Here is an 18459-nt window from a genome sequence, read left to right as displayed (position 1 = left end):
TATCATAGTTGGAAAAGACACCTTGACAGTAGTGAAGGTGACAGTGGCAAAGAGGAGGGTGGTGGTGAAACTTAATGAGACCAAAGTAGAAGTAAAAGGGTAACTTTGAGTGGGTGATGGAAAATGAGTGGAGGTAAAGTAATGTTTCTTATATTTTGTTATCAAAAGTCGACTCTAAATCCCGTATTTTTTATGACGGTTACGCAAAATCGCCGTTAAATCTCATATTTTTTATGATGATTACACAAAATCGCTGCTAAATCCTATATTTTTTGTGGTGATTATAAAAAATCGTCACTAAATCCAGTAGTTTTTGTAGCGGTTGTAAAAAATTGTCACTAAATCCTATAATTTTTTAGAGCAGTGACTAAAATTATCGTTAAATATTATTTTCTACATATTTTACTAGTAATTATCTAATCACTGCTAATGAATCGATGTTAAATGGTGCATTTCTTGCATAGATGCTTAAACAAAAGCCAATAATCAAAAATAAAAAGACACCATCAAATAAAGTTGTTGAAGTGAAATAATTTAATAATAAGATTTTAACTATTTTTATATTCTTTCAATTATATTCTTTGTCATAAATAATAAAAAATTGTAAAAAAAAGTTAAATTCTATGTAATTTTTGTTGTATTGCTAAAATTTATAGCGTGAAAACATTCATAAAAAAAAAATTATATCATTAATATATTAAACAATATTAAGTTATTTTGTTGTGTGAGATGAAAAAATAATTAAAAATTATACATTAATAAAAATTTATTGTTTTGATTTATTCTAAAATACCTTTGTTGTTTGAAATTTTAGATAATTAAACTTTTAAAACAGACCTATGTAATATTTTTAAATATAATTTTAAACTAATATAAATAACATTTTATAAATAAAAGAAAATATCATCTCTGCATCTGTGTACTGGTGTCCAGGTCGCCCAGATAACGACAGTTAAATTCAATTAAAATTTATAATAAAATTGCATATTATTTATTAATAAGTTAATTTAAAATTACATGTCCTAGTATCCTAAAGATAAAACGTTGACTAATTAAATAAGCGGATCCCGTTAATAAAAGAAATTAATTTTAATATATACCAGATATTTATTCAATAAATAAAAATGTTGATATCATATTTTAAAATATCAAATTTAAAAAAAATAATTTAATTAAAGTATATAATAAAATTATTTAATTATAAATTATTATATCATTGACTTTTATAATAAATACTTTAAAAAATTATTACAATAATTTTTAATTAATTGAGTGCAATCTTTTAGTTAAAAATATATCAAAATTAAACTCTCACACTAAGGATAACTATTACCGACGTTTGAAGTACTTATATGGTGTATTATCGCAAGTTTTGTATTAATATTTAAATTTAGTTAATTTTTAAAATCAAATCAACTTAACTATGATTTAACTTACACTAGCCTTTTCTCTCCGTCAATAAACAATTTGTAGTTTTTTTTTTAATTCTCAGATATTTTATAAGATTTTAGAACTATCTGTTATTATTATTTTTGTCATCTCATAATTTTTGTTACATGACCGTTATTAATAATGTTAACATTATTGATATATATTAATAAAGTTTTACATAAACTGAAAATAAACTTAAAATGTTATAATTATTTTTTAAAAAACTTAACAACTTTTTTTAGTAATTCTTTTTAATATCTGTTATCTAGTTAAAATAATATTATAAAAAAACCAAAAAAGTTCGATTTTGTTAAAAAAAATATTTATTATAAATTTATATCTCTAATATAATGAATATATTTTTTATATATTTTAACTCATTCTTAAAAGTTTTAGATTATCAAAATCATATTTTTTAAAAATTAATTTAACTACATTTATCAAATTGTCTAACTGATTAGATATTCTTTATAGATAAGATCTATATTTTAAATTTTTAAACTGACTAACTACTTTATAAATTGTGTTATATGTATTTTAAACGATTCATTCAAACTTTGTGGCATCACAAGTAAAGTTTCATCAAAAAGCTTCTTACAAATACAAAGTGTCAAGTGATCAAGTGATCAAGTTAACTTTATCTAAAGTAAGAGTTTTTTCAATTGCAATTGTGATGTTTTATATGTAACATGTTCTACACTGCTCATAAACTTGAGAAAGAATTTTACATTTTTTAAATTAATAGTTGTGATTTATTTAAAGAGATAAAAGTAATAAAAAAAATATTAACATAGAACTTCTTAGATTGAAAAAAAATTAAAAATATAAGATAAAAAAGTTTCCAAGAGTTGATAAATTTTTTCTTTTTGTTTAAAATATTTTAAACAAAGATACTTATTGTGAGAGTTTTCTTTTCTTTCGCTCAAAAACTAATTTCCAAACTGTATGATTTCAAATGAGGTTATATTTATATTTCAATGCTGTAGAAGTTGAATCTAATAATTTTAGTGATTAATTTACCTTTGGTTTTGCCAATAGTATAGAATAAGATGACGATTATTCTATAATTATAAAAAAAAATCAGAGGTAATTTTTATATTTGTTAGGCTCTGTTATAGACCTGGTATTGCAAAACATGCTATAAATAGAAAAATACATTATTTAATGTAAAAAGAATGGCATATATGAGCGGAGTTTGAGGCAAGAAGAAGGGGCGCAGTGGTATTCTTAGTTGTTTCTTACACCTTCAATCACAGCACAAACCCTAACCCTAAATCGTCATCTCCAAATTCAGAGGCTTTTGCGTTGCTCGTTCTGTCGATGCTCGGTGTTGGTGCTACGAAGGCTCAAACGGGGAGGGTTCCTTTGTTAAATGCTCTCTCTCTTCATTCTCTGCTCTCTCTTTTCCCCTTTCATGTCTTCAATCGCAGCCTTTACTCCTTCAGGGTCTCCAAAAACCCTACTTTTTGATTTTCATCCCTTCTCTATACCCAACTCTTTCACTCCGAATTTTATACTCAATTTCTGCTTCCCGTGTCTACAACTTCCCTCTCGTGATCAACATGAGTGATTCTAAGGTTCGATTTTCGCTATAATCGTCATCAGAGATGCAATTGGAATTTCCCGTATCTTATGTCAATTAAGTGATCTTATTGCTAACTATTGCTTAAGGGTGTTTAATAATAGTTGTTTTGTTTGCCTCTGATAAAAAAAGTTTGCACTTTCCGTTTTTTTTTTTTTTTTTTAATGTTCCTTTTGTTTGAGCTATTTTGGATGTCCGTTGTCAGTTGCTGGTGTGAATTAGGGCTCACAATGGTTATTATGAATTGACAATAATTAATGGGGTGCATTGGTATAAACAATGTTGCTTAATTCGGTCGTTGAATTGTTAATTTCTATATATTTTAATTTTTGTCTTTTTATAAAATTTATTATGTGATAAAATTATTAATATTTATTGGCTTTGTGCGCCATTGCTTATCAGATGATAGTTTTCGGCTCATTCACTGAAGATGAAACCCGATCATTGCTGTTAAAGCCGACTTCTGGGAGAAATGAAACGCCTGTGGAGAAGAATGAGCTGCAATTTGGTTCTCTGAATTCCGTTACTGTTGAATCAAGCAACTTGCTAAATTCATCGAAAGCACCAGATAGTGATCCTCCCTCTGATTCTCAGAAATGTAATGGAGTGAAAACTGATAGTTACAATTCACCTAATGTATCAGGAACAATCAAAGAGAATGGCAGCATTACCAATTTCTCCCCTAGCCCCACGAGCATCATTACTGTAAATGAAGTTGAAGAAAATAACGAGAATTCTTTTACATTACTTGGTGAAGGTAGTCCCTCGAACAAGTTTACAAATTTGAGCCTAGATGTTTCTGAGGCTGGAAGCTTGAAGAATGTACAAGAAACTAGAGGTGGTGATTATTCTTCATCAAAATTATCTGATCAAGACCCCAAAAAGGCAACCAATGGGCATGCTGTTATGCATGCTAGAAATCTGCTGCCTCGAGGCCTTATTAACCCTGGCAATCTGTGCTTTCTTAATGCAACTATGCAGGCTCTCTTGTCATGTTCACCTTTTGTTCAGCTATTACAGGAAATAAGAACTCGCAACCTTCCCAAGGTTAGTTTGTCTACTGCTGCTTGTCAACTAATACTGCCATCTGCTAGTTTTAGTAAAATCTGAATTGAAAAATGCTGTTTGTGAAATAAATGTTCAACATCATATGTCATTGTATGCATTGAAATTTCCCTTATAACTAGGATACTAAAAAAGTATTGAACTGAATTAACTGATATTGTTGAATTCTCATTATTCTGCAATATATTAGGTTGGGTATCCCACGTTGGCGGCATTTGCAGAGTTTATAACCCAATTTGACATGCCAAGCACTACAAAATTAAAGCAGAAAGATGCCGATACTTTTGAGTCTGGAAGGCCATTTTGCCCTGTTATGTTTGAAAGTGTTTTAAAAAATTTTACTCGGGACGTGGCAGATAGCTTTTCAGGAAGACCAAGGTTGGTGATGATTTGTATTTTAATCTTGTTTTTGTGTTTCTGCCCCCCCCCCCCCCCCCTTATTTTTTATTTCTAATTGAACATATACTTGGTCATATCGAGAAGACCCAGTGGCCATGCTAGTTACCTTGTTTTGTATTGATATGCATGTGACCATTTTAACCTTAAATCAGATGTTGAAAGCTATCACTGTGCAATAAAATAATTGATAAATGGTCATGTTAATACATAATAGTCTCTGCCAGGTCTATAGTAGGACTTATTTATAATTTTATTCTACATGGAGTGATACAATCTGGAAAACTTTTCTTTTTCCAGACGAGTTTACATATATGGATAAAATTTTCAATGGCTTTTCTTCTCAATCCTCCATTCCACCTCTTCATCTTCTGTGCTTTCACATATATATTTCTGTCAATTAAACAATTTTATTGGTGAACCAACGTCTCTCAGATTTTGTACACCCAATTCATGAAGTAATTTGGTAATTTGAAAATGTTTAATGCCTAAATGTCATGTAATTGGTAGTATAAACTTTCTATTTTGTAATATACTCAGTACCAACATGTCACTTTCAGGCAGGAAGATGCTCAGGAATTTCTGAGCTTTGTAATGGATCAAATGCATGATGAATTACTGAAGCTTAAAGGACCGTCTTCAAGTCTTAATGGTAGCAAATCTTCTCTGGTTTCTTCTGTGGAAGATGATGAATGGGAAACTGTGGGGCCAAAGAATAAATCTGCTGTAACAAGGACTCAAAGCCTTGTTCCATCAGAATTAAGTGGTATATTTGGAGGACAGCTTAGAAGTTTGGTGAGAGCTAAAGGTACAAAATATAACTCTAATGTATTAGTGAAGGAGTTTGTTTTTGTCTTAACTGTCAAATCAATTAAGAATTTTTGGAATTTCATATGATTGGTCTGTTGTATCATGACAGATGTTTGTAATTCTGAACTTTTACTTCCTTTTTTCTTTTTGTTCTTGCCAACATCCACCTTTTCCATTGTTGATGCCAAAGCTTGGATGAGAGAATGTAAAGTAAATGACATTTATGGAAAAAAAAATGATAATTACGATGATTTATTTTTTGTTATTTAGGAAATAGAGCTTCTGCCACTGTTCAACCATATCTCCTGCTCCATCTTGACATTTATCCAGATTCTGTTCATACCATCGAGGATGCACTTCACTTGTTTTCTGCACCAGAAACCTTGGAAGGGTATCGAACATCACTCACTGGAAAGGTATTTAGCCTTTAACACCACCATACTTTGATGTACAACGTTCATTAATATTATGATTTTTATAAGTGGACTATGATACCTTAGTACTCCTAAATAGTTGTCATCTTTTATGTTCTGTTACCTCTTGGGTACACATGACTGTGCACCCTATACTCAGTTATAATGTGAGTACCAAATGGTTCATGCTTAACAGTGTTAACATCAAGTTTTGTCGCCAAGTTGTTTCACTTCTTCAAAACTTGTGCCTTTAAATATTTTTGGCTACTTGTGATAGAAAATTATGAAATTTATATTTATATGATGGTTCATAATTCACTTTTGTTTACCCTAGCTTTAGAAATTTTGTTATACCCTAGCATGTGTGGAGCTTCATGTTTTCTGACCCTCAGTGGTTCTATCTTTTTTTTAAAAAAACTTTCTCTATTTTGTATATGTATAGTTGTTTTTGGAAAACTTGGATTTTTTGTTTAACCCAATCCCTTTACGACGGTGTTCTTGTTCCTTAGCTGCCCTGATTAAAACAATCTAGTGTCACATAGGTACATGTAATGAAGCTTGCCGAGGAGCTAATGCCAAAATTGTAGCTACTTTGTTTTCCATGGTCTTCATATCTTTGTCATGTCTACACCAAATTATTAATTTTGGCAGCATAGGAAGTCTTATTTTTTGTAGTCATAAATTTAATATAACTGTTTGAAAGACCCATCTATCTTCAGTCCACCTTTTGTACTTTGTAATGATAAACTTTGGTTGTGTTGGATGATATACTTTCTAATACTGCTATTAAAATATTGGTTTTAAATTTCTTTCAGGCTGGTGTCGTGACTGCAAGAAAATCTGTACAAATAGTGACACTCCCAAAAATATTGATATTGCACCTGATGCGTTTTGGTTATGGAAGCCAGGGAAGCACCAAGTTGCATAAGCCTGTGCACTTTCCTCATGAGTTCGTATTTGGTCGTGACTTGCTCGTTTCACCTTCTACAGAGGTAATGTAAAGAATGCATCTGATTTATTCTCAGTGATGCACTGATTTTTATTCTTGGAGGGAGGTGGCCTTATAAATTTGTTTCTTATCTTTAAGATCACATCTTTCTCTTGTTCCGTCAAGAATGTTTGTAGAAATTTGGAGTCTCCACTAAAAGTAAAATAAATTTTGGGAATATTTTTGAAATGATCACATCATTGTGATCATTGCTTATGGGAGATTTCTTTTTCATTACTTCCCTCTCCCTTTTAATCTGAAGTAACTAATTAGAAACAATAATATGGATGGATGGCTAATTTTCTGGACATTTCTGTTTTCTTACTGTGAAAACAACTTTCTAGTGTACAAGTTCAACTAAGCAAGCAAAGTAGAAATTTACTGCTGTTTTAGAGAAAATTTTTCAACTTGATACCATAAAAAACCTGAGACTGCATGAAGCTCTTTCTTGAAAAAGAGCATTTATCTACTTTTAGTGAATTTTGAAAGCTACTTTGAATGTATTTTTAGACTAATGATTATTTGATTTCTCCACTGAATTTGTCCTTGCAAAAAATTAAAATTGCTTGTGAGTACTGGTATTGTAACGTAATCTTTCACTGACCTCTCCAGATTTATATTTAATTAGAACCCTGGGGTATTATTAATGTTGATTGGAAGAGGGCATGGTGGCTGATTGATATTTATGCTTCTGCAGGGTCGAAGGTATGAACTTGTTGCTACGATTACTCACCATGGAAAGGAGCCTTCAAAGGGGCACTACACGGCTGATGCTCAATACTCCAACGGTCGGTGGCTACGATTTGATGATGCATCTGTCTTTGCCATTGGAGCAAATAAGGTGCTGCATGATCAGGCATATGTCCTTTTCTACAAACAGATGTGAATGTGAACATAATACAAATGTTGTTCTGTCGATATTTACTCCCTTTTGCACCTGAGAGAAAAACATCACTCCCCTTTGAGGAAGGATTGGCAATTGATTAATGCCCTGTATGGAGAAAATGTGAGTGATTTTTTATTAGTTGGTCAAGCTCAATGTGAATTGCTCTGGGGTCAGATTGCTAAGGTGTCATAAATGGTGGATCCAATCTAGTTTGTGATAAGAGTAATTGTTGTAACATTCTTTTTCTTGTCATTTTGAACTGGAGAAGTTTTGTAATCCTAGTTTAGTAAATGGACATGTATTTATGGTAACAGATTAAAGGCTTATAAGAATGCTGCAGATTATGAAGTCCCACTGGCTTGCTAGAGATTGGGATCTAAAGCTATGAAACTTCAGCTCTGATTTTTTTCTCGTTGATTTGGTGCTGAATATTACTGTTTTTTTTTTTTTAATTAATGAATGGACCTTTGAATTTCCAGATGCTTTGTTAAAATCAAAATGGACATTGGCTTATCCTGTCAAATCCAGGCGTTCAAGTTCAATTGTTAAATTCTGCGCTTTTCCACCGTGTCCTAGCTTCTTACCCATGATACACCATTTTTTTTAGGGTCAATATGTTACAAAGCATTGTTTTGTTCATCGTTTACCCAGCAATTGACTTGAGTTTCCCAAGCGATGGGGCCATTCGGGCTCAGGAAAAAGCAGCCCCAAAATTTTCTACACATTTTGGGTGGCCCTTCTTCCATGCTTCCTTGTTTCCTTTTGGGTCAACCATGCTTTCTTGTTTCGGGTTCTTCCACTTTGAAGGATTAGTTGAAACATGTTCTTAATTTCTCACACTGAATTGGCAGACCATATTTTAATTCAAAAAGTGCATCGTAAAGTCCAACCTATCTTTCATTTAAAATTGTTACTTTTCCGAATACCTTATAGCCTGAAATATTTATGAAAACTAGTGACTTTCAAATTAGTCCGCAGGCAGGCTGCACCTGCAATGAATTACTTTCGAATTTCCTACTTGATTTCTTTCTCATGGCTCTCAGACTTGCATCATTGTTCTGCTCACAAAAAGAATAGGACAGCATCTTTTGATATTTTAAGAATAAACAAAGGGAAGAACCAAAACGGCTACTCATTTACATCAATGGAATATACCATTTTTTATGTTTTTTAATGTGGTCCAAACCCAGCTTACAAAAGTATTGCTTCAGGAGAGCTAAAGAAATTAGGTTGTCCTGCGTGCTGGTTAGTGAATGGTGGCTTTTTATATAATTTTAAGCAATGACTTCCCTTTCCCTTGTTTTTAAGACTTTCCGTGGTCCATCCAAATAAATATGTTTCTTTTGTACCAAATGGACGGTGAAAGAGCGTCAAGCTTACTCTTACATTTAGGCACAAAGGATCTCCCAGTCGTTAAAGTCAGTAACTTCTCACATTACTTCTGCAGAAACAACATCCCCGGAGTATTTTATATATAAGAGAACATAAACTTGTAACATTACCTTTTCAAAAGGAAAAACAAAATTCGCTTACTAAATTATGAGTTTACTTTTCAAAGAATCAGAAAACTGAATTTTACTTTGGCGGTTCCCATTGTTTTCTCAATTCTTCCTTGTTTCTTGCCACTTTTTCTGTCCAGTTACTGATTTCCATGAAAGAATATCACAAGTTTTGGTAATCCTTGCTTTGATCATGTTTTTCTGCTGATCTGCAAGAGCAACCATGCCTCAGTGTTTTAGAGATGTAATACAAGAACTATTGGATTATTGGTACATGACATGATATCAAAAATGAAAATTAAGGAATCCTGCTTCAGGAGGGGGGCACATTAGAGATGTAAATACATAACCATTTATATGTTCACAGGTCCCTTCTACGCTATCAGAACACGTTTATACTTGTGTCACATTTGTCTCGTCTAAATAAGTATGTTAATTTACATAATATACCAAATCCAGTGACTGATGAATACAACAAAAAGACATCATAACAAAGAACACAGGAAAAGATTCCTTGAGTCATTAATAACAGAATTGTTTGTCGCCAGAATATATATTTTGTTTTTCTATTCTTATAGTTATTTGTTTTATTTGTTTTGGCTGCTGAAGAGCTTACTTATATGATATTTGGAAACATTAATCTTTTAAACCAAGTGCAATGCTTTGTAGTCCTTTTCCTAGGTCAATTATTGTCCTAAGCGAGCACTTAAAAAAGATTACATGTCCATTAAGCTACGAATAGATGCAACGTGGTAATGCAACCAACAAAAGGACATAATTTATTTCCATTGATTGAATCCTTTATAGGCATTAGTTACAATTGTATACAAATATAAAAAATGAAATTTAGAAACAAAGGTATAACCAAACCACTCTGCTATGTCCCCCTAATTTCTTCACTGAAATAATAATAAAAGTAAACCAAGCCCCCTAATTTCAACCTAAAACTCTACAATCAGCTCAGGAAAAAAAAAAAAAAAACGAAACAAACACCAATTGTAAACCAAAAAGCAAAACAGCAATTTCAAGACACAAATAAAAGCTTCAATTTTGCCGTTCCCCTCGCTGTTTGAGTGTGAAGTAACCTAGGACAAAATGAATCAAGAAGGAAGCACTGAAGACACTGTAAAAAGAGATCCTGTGCTCCATTGCTCAAACCTTCCTAACACTGGATGATGGATTCATTGAGTGTTGTAGTGTTGTCCTCTATTTGTGCATTATTATGCCTTGGAACCCACCAAACTCTCACGCTCTTGTCAAGGCTTCCACTGTATAGTAAAAAGCCACCACCAATTCTATTAGATGAGGCTTGCAAACACTTCACTGGCCCTTCATGGCCACTTATGATCCCAACTTTACAAAGCTTACCAAAAGCTTCTCTCCTCCAAATACCAATGGTTTTATCCGCTGAGCCACTGCACAAAACCTCCCCCGTTAGGCACATACACAAAACAGCCATTTCATGTGCCTTGGTCTCAGAGACAAGCTTCCAACTCTCAAAACTCCCACTTCCACTCCCCTCCCACCCCATAACAAAACCATCCGAACCCCCTCCGTAAACCCATTTCCCATCATCAGAAACAATGACAGAATTAAAGGAAACATCTTTATGACCCTCCAAAACCCCTCTCAAACAATGTGACCCTTTCCCCTCCTTTCCCCAAGCCTTAATCTTCCCATCAGCAGAAGCAGAATACACAACCCCTTTACACGTCACCAACCCATTAATGGCATCATCATGAGCCTTAATAGACTCCAAACACTTTAAATCCGAGAGCCTCCACACCTTAAGGGTCTTATCCCATGATCCAGAGTAAATAAACCCATTGTAAACTGTCAAGCAAGAAATGCTATCTGCATGTTCAATCCACAAACGCTTATGGTGCCTCCGAGTTTGGACATAGTTACTTTGCTTCATGAACTTGCCCAAATAGTCCTTGGTTGTGGGAAGAGTGTCAACAAGCTTGAACACATTCTCTGAACTCCTTGACACCTTCCAAACCCTGATCCTGCTATCTTGATGTGCAGTGAAAACCTTGTTTCCAACCGTTGCAAGGGCTTTCACAGACCCATCACCTTGGCCAAACTTTGCAAACAACCTTAAATCTGGTTGTTGCCACACTATGATATCCTTACCCTGTGAGGCACTTAGAATGAATTCGCCGCACAGGGCCAAGGAAGAAACTGAGCCAACGTGGCCTGAAAGAACCGCCAATGATCGGTGAGAATGGGAGAACCCAGAAACGGGAATGCATGGAAGTTGCAACCTCTGAGAAGAGAAGGGACTCTCATCGCTCTCGCTGCTGATGCTGCTACAGCTACTGCCACTGCTGCTACAAGTTGAATCCATTGGTGTACAAATTTTGGTTTTTGAATCCATTGGAGGGTAAAGTTTGGTTTTTGCAACAAGGGAATTCATTTTCATTGAAGGAACCATAACGGGTCGAAGGAGCGTTGCCGTGGGAAAGAAAATAAAGCAAAGGGGGAATGAGGAGAGAGAGAGACAGAGAGAGAGGTTCCTTGTTGACAAGGGAAATGTTATGTTATGTTATGTTATGCTAGTGTTAATAATAGTATAATTTTAAGTGTGTGGGACTCGGAAGGATTAAGGAATTGGCTGAGGTGCAACGGCTACCTTGACTAGAGAGAAGAGAGAGAGAGAGAGAGAGAGAGAGAGAGTCAATTCTTGAGGACCAATGCAATGTTACATTGTTATGCCCCTTTTGTAATGCTGCATGTTTGAGCTGTTACCCTCTTTTGGGGCATTTTTTATTCTACCAATTATCTCCTGCCACGTGGAAAAATGCCAAAAGTAACCTGCTTTCCAATTCAGATTCAAGGACACTTGAGCCCACCCTTTCTTTAACTTGTCTTCTATTTTAGGAAGTGTTTTTAAATTTTTTTATTATTAATTGCAATAGTAATTGCAGAATTACTTTCATTTCTACATGTATATCAAATTTTGGACTGACATCTTTGATATTTATTTTATTTTAGTATTGAGTTTAAATTTAATTTGTTAAGAAATTTTATGGTTTTATTAATTATTAATAAATAAAATCACAACAAAGATATATTAATTGTAGAAATATTATATTTGTAAAATTTGTTCATTTTAATTTTTTAATTATAATTAAAAAATGAATTTTTTGTATCATTATCTAACAATTTATTTATACAGCATAATGACATTTATATTGGGATAAAGTTTATAAATTTAACAAATTTATTATCCTCGATCCTTAATTGAGTAGAGACCGGATAATTTCACCTCTGAGGCAGATATCTTAATCGTAAATTATGTCTTCTTCTTTTTTCTTCTTTTTGGTCAACTCTTTCTTAATTACTGTACAAAAATGGCTGAATTGTTTTGCATGATATTGATTGCACCATCCAAAGTGGGTTGAGTGTGGATCCAAATTGGAATTTTGTTTTCTTAAAAGTGTAAGAAAACTAATATTTTCACATCGTTTTATTTATTTATTTTTATTTTCTCATATTTTAAATCTTTTTCTTCTTTTTAATCATATTATTCATTATATTTTTTTAAAAAATTCTTTCTTTCTTTCTTACTTCTTCTTTCTTTCCTCTCTTCTCCCACTCATTTTACATTCCAAAAATAAAGTGTCAATCGATCATTACTCGAAGTGTAAAGATGAGACCTTAAAGTTACTTGAATTTTTATATTATTGCACTTCTTGGTATGGTAAATTTGCTAGCCATTGATTCCAGCACTGTAGGTTTTTTACTTTTTGGTGGGATTTAAAAGATGGATTTATGGTTAATGAGATTGGTAGAGAGAGCAACAATTTTTGTTATTGTTAGCTCACAAGAATCACGTCAACATAACCAACTCCACATATGTTTATTTATTAATTCATGAGAAATAACATGAGAGAGAAAAGATGCAGAGAAATGACATGAAGAAATAGAAAAGATGCAGAGTTACTTACTTTAGTTTTAGGATTGTATTTTAATGTTTTAAAGTTAGGACCACAGCACAGGTTCCTATTATTGACTTACAGAGACCTCTCCGTTTTACATAGATTAATTAACAAACAATTGATTGAAAGTGGTCGGCTATAAGCATCCATTCTTTAATTGAAATAAACATAAAGTAAACATGTGTATCCACTAGTTTAATCTTCCATCATTACCACCTAAGTATTTTACAAGAGGACAATGTGTTTCCCAAGAAATAGGGGAGAAATTACAGGGAAAGAATATCATCAAAATAATCTTTATATAATATAACCATTAAAAAGTTAAAAGAAAAGTTCCATATGGTGATTCTATTACTATTTAGTGTTAATTGACAACTAATAAAAAAAATCCTAGTTTGTAATCTTGTATAACTATTATATGCGGCATGCAAAAAGAGGTTGAAGTGTGTGGACAATTTAGTATACCTCATTCACCTCCCTCCTCCTAAAATAGAGTATATTTCATCATAATTTGCAAACACATTGGGAGTGATATATCCCTCTTCATAAAATTTATGTCAAAGATAGATACAATATTACATAATTTTGTTATAGTCAATCAACTACTCTAAATATATAAATTGATTCACTACAAAAAATTGATTTGTTCATTTCTTCCTTTATATGTATGTTTCATGAATACTGAACTAATTTATTTTCTAAATCCCTGCATGATTGACATTATGAGGAGAATATTTGGAAGCAATAATACTTAGTGTGTGTGGTAGGTGAGTTTGGGAAGCTGGTTTGGTATTTTAGCTAGGAAGAATAAATTTGAACATCATGAATTGAATTCAGTGTCTCCAATGAGATGCCAAGCATGCTTTTTGATAACTTGTACTTTCAGATGCTGTAATTTTCAGCCATTGTGACTTGAAGGAAGTTCCAATATCTACCTTGGTTCTTGACATCTGAATTCTTATAATTTAAGCATCTTGCAGGTTTTCAGTAACTAATGTTTTAAGAAAAAACATAAAATAAGAGCAGTTTGAATTAACACTTGTTATGCCTATAGAGCTTGATGTAAAATAGCATGTTTCAGTAACCAATGAGCCAATGTTCTTTCAGATTGTTGAAAGTGTAAATTGATTGGGCTACTTGATAAATAAACATTTACATCCAATAAAGTTCCAAATTGATTTGATTAAGATTACGATATTTAAATAATACCCTAGTATGAGAGGAATGCATTTGGACATTCCTTCTTGAAAACGTGAATATCCACTTTTAGCAAACATGGAAAATCTCTGCTTCTGATATATGGCACAACATTACTGGTTTAACTCGTGGAAATTAGTTTTAAATTTATTGAACAGTTGAGTGATGGCCACCTGGAGGAGCATAAATATTAAAGTAAATTGAGCTTAGAAAAAAGGGTCAGAAAAGTTTGGAAAGTGCATCATAGTTAATGTGATTTGGTAGAAAGCAACAAGTTATGTTATTGTTAGCTCACATGAATCACATCACCACAACAAACTTGACTTTGTTTTCTTACTTATAAACTATTGTGAAATACATGTGTGAGAGAGATAAAGAGAGAGGTGCTAACTTCTCTAGTATTTTATAGAGATCAATAAAAATACTGACTGAAGATGGTCGGCTACAAGTTTCATCTATATTTTAATAAATTCTAATTAGGAACTAACCAAAGATTATCTTAAGAAACAAGAAATTACAGACATAAGTGAAAAAAAAGTATATGATGAGGATTGAAATCCCTTAATTTGGATCTGCCTCCAAAGATTATGCTGACATGTTGGTGATGGTGAAGTGTATAATCAAGCAAAAAATTTAGCCAAGTTAAATTCTTATGAGATTTTTCATTTTGTGGACCAGGATTAGTTTCATCACAACATATAATATAAATTGATTGAGGGTGTGATTTGTTTATTTAATTTTTCTTAAGCCCTTGTACAATGAACTGAAGCATCTGATGAAGTAAATTCGGATTGGGCTAAAAATATTATAAGAAGAAAGTTCCAACATTAGCAACCATACCTATTGACTTATCAATATTAATATTTCAAGAGTTATTAAAAAAATTCTGTCAATGATGAGATATTATTATATTATAGAATTTATATTCTCATCAATCAGGAAAATTTTCCTCAGAATCATATGTATAGAAAATTAAGTAATTAACATTGCACTAGCATCATTTGAAAGTTTTATCTACTTCATGCAAGAATTTCCATAATGGAAAGCATTCATATATAATAGAAGAATTTATATTATATACATTCTACTAAAGTTATTTTATTATCAGGGGTAACGTGGTATAATCACTAGGAATTTGCCTCAATTACAACCAGTACCATACCACCAAAAACCAAGACATAATTTCCAGTGTTTAAAACGTATAAAATGGCCGAAGTTCACCAAGTAATCAGTTAATAAGATATGAAGTTGGTTGTTCAAAACGTCTCAATATCATTCAGCTTGTAATTGAGATCATCTATCTGAAAGTTAAAATTGGAAAGATGATGCATGACCAGGGGCTTAATGAATTTTTTTAATAACTATTTATTAAAATAAAAAAAAAACATATTTCTTGAGGCAAAATTTTGCCTCATCAGACTATATTTCATATTTAAGATAGATGAAATTAATTTTTTTTATTTTTAATTTATCCATTTCATCTAAAATAAAATAGAATCAGCCAGAACCTGATATATCACGTTTTTCATTTATTATAGAGACAAAAAGGTTAAATAAAAATTTGAATTTACATATTTAAGTTAGATGTGATTAGTAGTAAGAAGAGAAAGAAAATTAAATGAGTTGTATTGTGTGAAAAGTGTAGAGTTATGCAAAAATAATTAAATAATAAATAATGTCGATAGGGAAAAGAGAGAAAAAGAAGTGAGTTGTGAAGTAATGTTGATAGCGGAAAGAAAGAAAAAGAAGTGGGTTATGGATAGGTGGTGGAAAAATTAGTGAATTGTGTTGTATGAAACTTGTAGAGTTAGAAAGCAAAAATAATGAAATAATAAATGACGTTGATAGTGGAAAGAGAGAGAAAAAGACAAATAGGTGTGCAAACTTAAATTTAAATTTTTATTCAGTCTTTTCGTCTTTATTATATACGAAACTCGTAACATGTGTCACGATTTTATTGATTTTATCTCTATTTTAGATGAAATGAGTAAATTAAAATAAAAAAAAAATAATTTTATCTAATTTAAATATAAAACATAGTTTGACGTGGCAAAAATTTATCCAAACAGATAATATATTTTTTAATTTTATTTTAGTAAATAGTTATTAAAAAATATTAAAAAATTCATTAAGCACATGAAAGAAGGTTAAGAAATTCCGAAGGATATTCATTGGAGGTTAAGAAAACAACATATGGGCCAGTGAAGGAGAATGCTTAAGAGAACAATAAGGACTGCTAGCCCAATTAAAAGAAGGTCCCATACAAAGAGGAGCCCAAGTCACCACCCAAAAAATAAAAAGCGGACCAAAGTGAAAGTGACAGCATACGTCTCCGCCTTCAAGCGCTCTTGACCCTTCACTTAACAGCGGAAACTATGGACAAAAAGATACATTTAAAAATAAGATAATATATACTATTTTTCCTTATCATATCTCACGAGTTGAATAACAACGTTATTATTTTTTGTTAAAAATAATTTATGAAAATAGGTGACATTTTTTTATTTGGCAAGACTAGTATTGTTCAGGTGAGTAAATACTTGGATTTGTGCAGCGTTTAAACATAATAAATGAAAATTTTTATTTAATTTTTTTATAAAATAAAAAAATTATTAGAAAAATATAACAAACTCTTTTAGTTTATTTCTATTAAAACGTAAACTTTATTTTTCGTGAATTAAGTCACCTTAAATGCTCAAATGCGTGTTTATTGTGATTAATTTATGCTGACAATTGAGAATGTTATTACCATAAGAAGAGACAATGGTTAGATGTTATTCCATTCTTGATAGTTGATGCAACGTAAAAAAGGTCACGTTCTATTTGGACCAAAAAAACAAAAAAACCTCGTGCTATCTATTTGATTATCATGTCAAATAATTTTATTATATATATATATATATATATGTATATAATTATTTAAAAATATAAAATTTTATTCTTTAATTATATATATAAAACAACAGAGTCAGCCCAGCAGGAGTGTATTTTGGTGGTACCAGAGAAAACACTGTTTTGGACCAAAACTGTTGATAATAAAAATCAATTCAATTCAAATTTGAATAATGATTATGGTCTTTTAAATGTTTTTTAATTGCCTTATCACTTTCGTATTTTTTGTTAATCCCATTATTCATTTTGCATCAATTTCAAAATTTTAATATTTTTATCCAATTTATAACAAATTCAACTTCTGTTTTTATTTATAAAAAGTAGTTATTAAATATTAATACTTTTCATTTTAAAATAATGATATATTTTAAATGCATTAATTACTAATTTTATATTTTTATTTATTATAATATTTGTATTAATGAGACACTTATCCATTATCACTTAAGTGAATATATTTATTTATTTATTTAATATAAAAGATACTAATTTTAGCATTTAGTATTATGTGTATTTTTAAAATAAAGTAAAAATTTGATGATATATAATTACTTTTTTATTGGCTTTGATGAATTAAGTATTTATTTTCTATAAATATAAAACTATTTTTTAACTAGAAAATGATTTTTTAATGTATGTCCAATTGACACGTTAAAAAGTTAAAATTAAAAAGGTTTTATTAAAAATGAAAATATTAATTATTTTAAAATCATAAAAAGTATGCAATATATATTTTTTATGATAATTTAAAAATGCTTCTTAACATTTGCCCCTGGACACGTGTTAGAAAAACCAATTATAAAATGTATGATTTTTCAACACATGTTAAAAAGTTTAAAATATAAAATTTTTATTAAAAATATTTATCATCTTAAAATTATAAAAAAACAATATATACTTTTTACAGTAGTTTAAAAATATTAATAATAATAGGGCTTTTAGCCCCCTTGATTAGCAAAAAAATAAAATAAAAATTAATAATATATATTTAATATTTTTTAACATACACAATAAAAAACAGTAAAAAGTAAATGATTTATTTTTAAATTATTAATTTTTTAAAATTCCCTTATTTCGTTAGACTTTGGATAATCTCTCAATTATCAATATCATGTTTTCAATGGAATCTTATTATCAAACTTGTAAGACCTTACTAAAGTCTGAGTCAGTCAACTTGTGAATGATAATTGAAATCACCTGTGTCGAACATAGTGAAATCCATTTCGATAAATAAACTTTCCATTACATCTTGTACATTAGTTTTGTAATATTAATTCATGTGCCTTGTTTGGAAATTAGCTTTGTATTTGCTTCAAACTAGTCTAATTGGTTCTTTTACCCTTCTATATTTAATGT

At 30.9% G+C, this 18459-nt stretch overlaps 2 protein-coding genes across 2 annotated transcripts; one reads left to right on the top strand and one right to left on the bottom strand.

Annotated features, from left to right (window-relative positions):
- Positions 1-2556: 2556 nt before the first annotated feature.
- On the top strand, positions 2557-10026 carry LOC113864748 (ubiquitin carboxyl-terminal hydrolase 24). The gene is made up of 7 exons (XM_027498811.1): positions 2557-3008; positions 3416-4060; positions 4269-4456; positions 5035-5282; positions 5555-5700; positions 6513-6689; positions 7383-10026. Exons 1-7 carry the CDS (start codon positions 2994-2996, stop codon positions 7569-7571), a joined length of 1608 nt encoding a protein of 535 aa, XP_027354612.1. The 5' UTR covers positions 2557-2993; the 3' UTR covers positions 7572-10026.
- A 206-nt stretch (positions 10027-10232) lies between these two features.
- On the bottom strand, positions 10233-11507 carry LOC113866066 (protein JINGUBANG). Its single transcript, XM_027500956.1, has one exon. It carries the CDS (start codon positions 11505-11507, stop codon positions 10233-10235), a length of 1275 nt encoding a protein of 424 aa, XP_027356757.1.
- Positions 11508-18459: the final 6952 nt, after the last annotated feature.

The sequence above is a fragment of the Abrus precatorius genome, unplaced genomic scaffold (assembly GCF_003935025.1).
Source record: "Abrus precatorius isolate BTA unplaced genomic scaffold, Abrus_2018 Scaffold4, whole genome shotgun sequence".
NCBI classification, from domain to species: Eukaryota; Viridiplantae; Streptophyta; class Magnoliopsida; order Fabales; family Fabaceae; genus Abrus; species Abrus precatorius.
The sequence above is the reverse complement of the archived record's forward strand: the minus strand, read 5'-3'. Positions and strand labels throughout refer to the sequence as shown.

Coding starts and splice junctions, on each gene's coding strand:
- LOC113866066 (XM_027500956.1), bottom strand. CDS start 11,507: ATGGTTCCTTCAATGAAAATGAATTCCCTTGTTGCAAAAACCAAACTT.
- LOC113864748 (XM_027498811.1), top strand. Junction 4,061..4,268: donor GAACTCGCAACCTTCCCAAG/GTTAGTTTGTCT, acceptor GCAATATATTAG/GTTGGGTATCCCACGTTGGC. Junction 5,701..6,512: donor GAACATCACTCACTGGAAAG/GTATTTAGCCTT, acceptor AATTTCTTTCAG/GCTGGTGTCGTGACTGCAAG.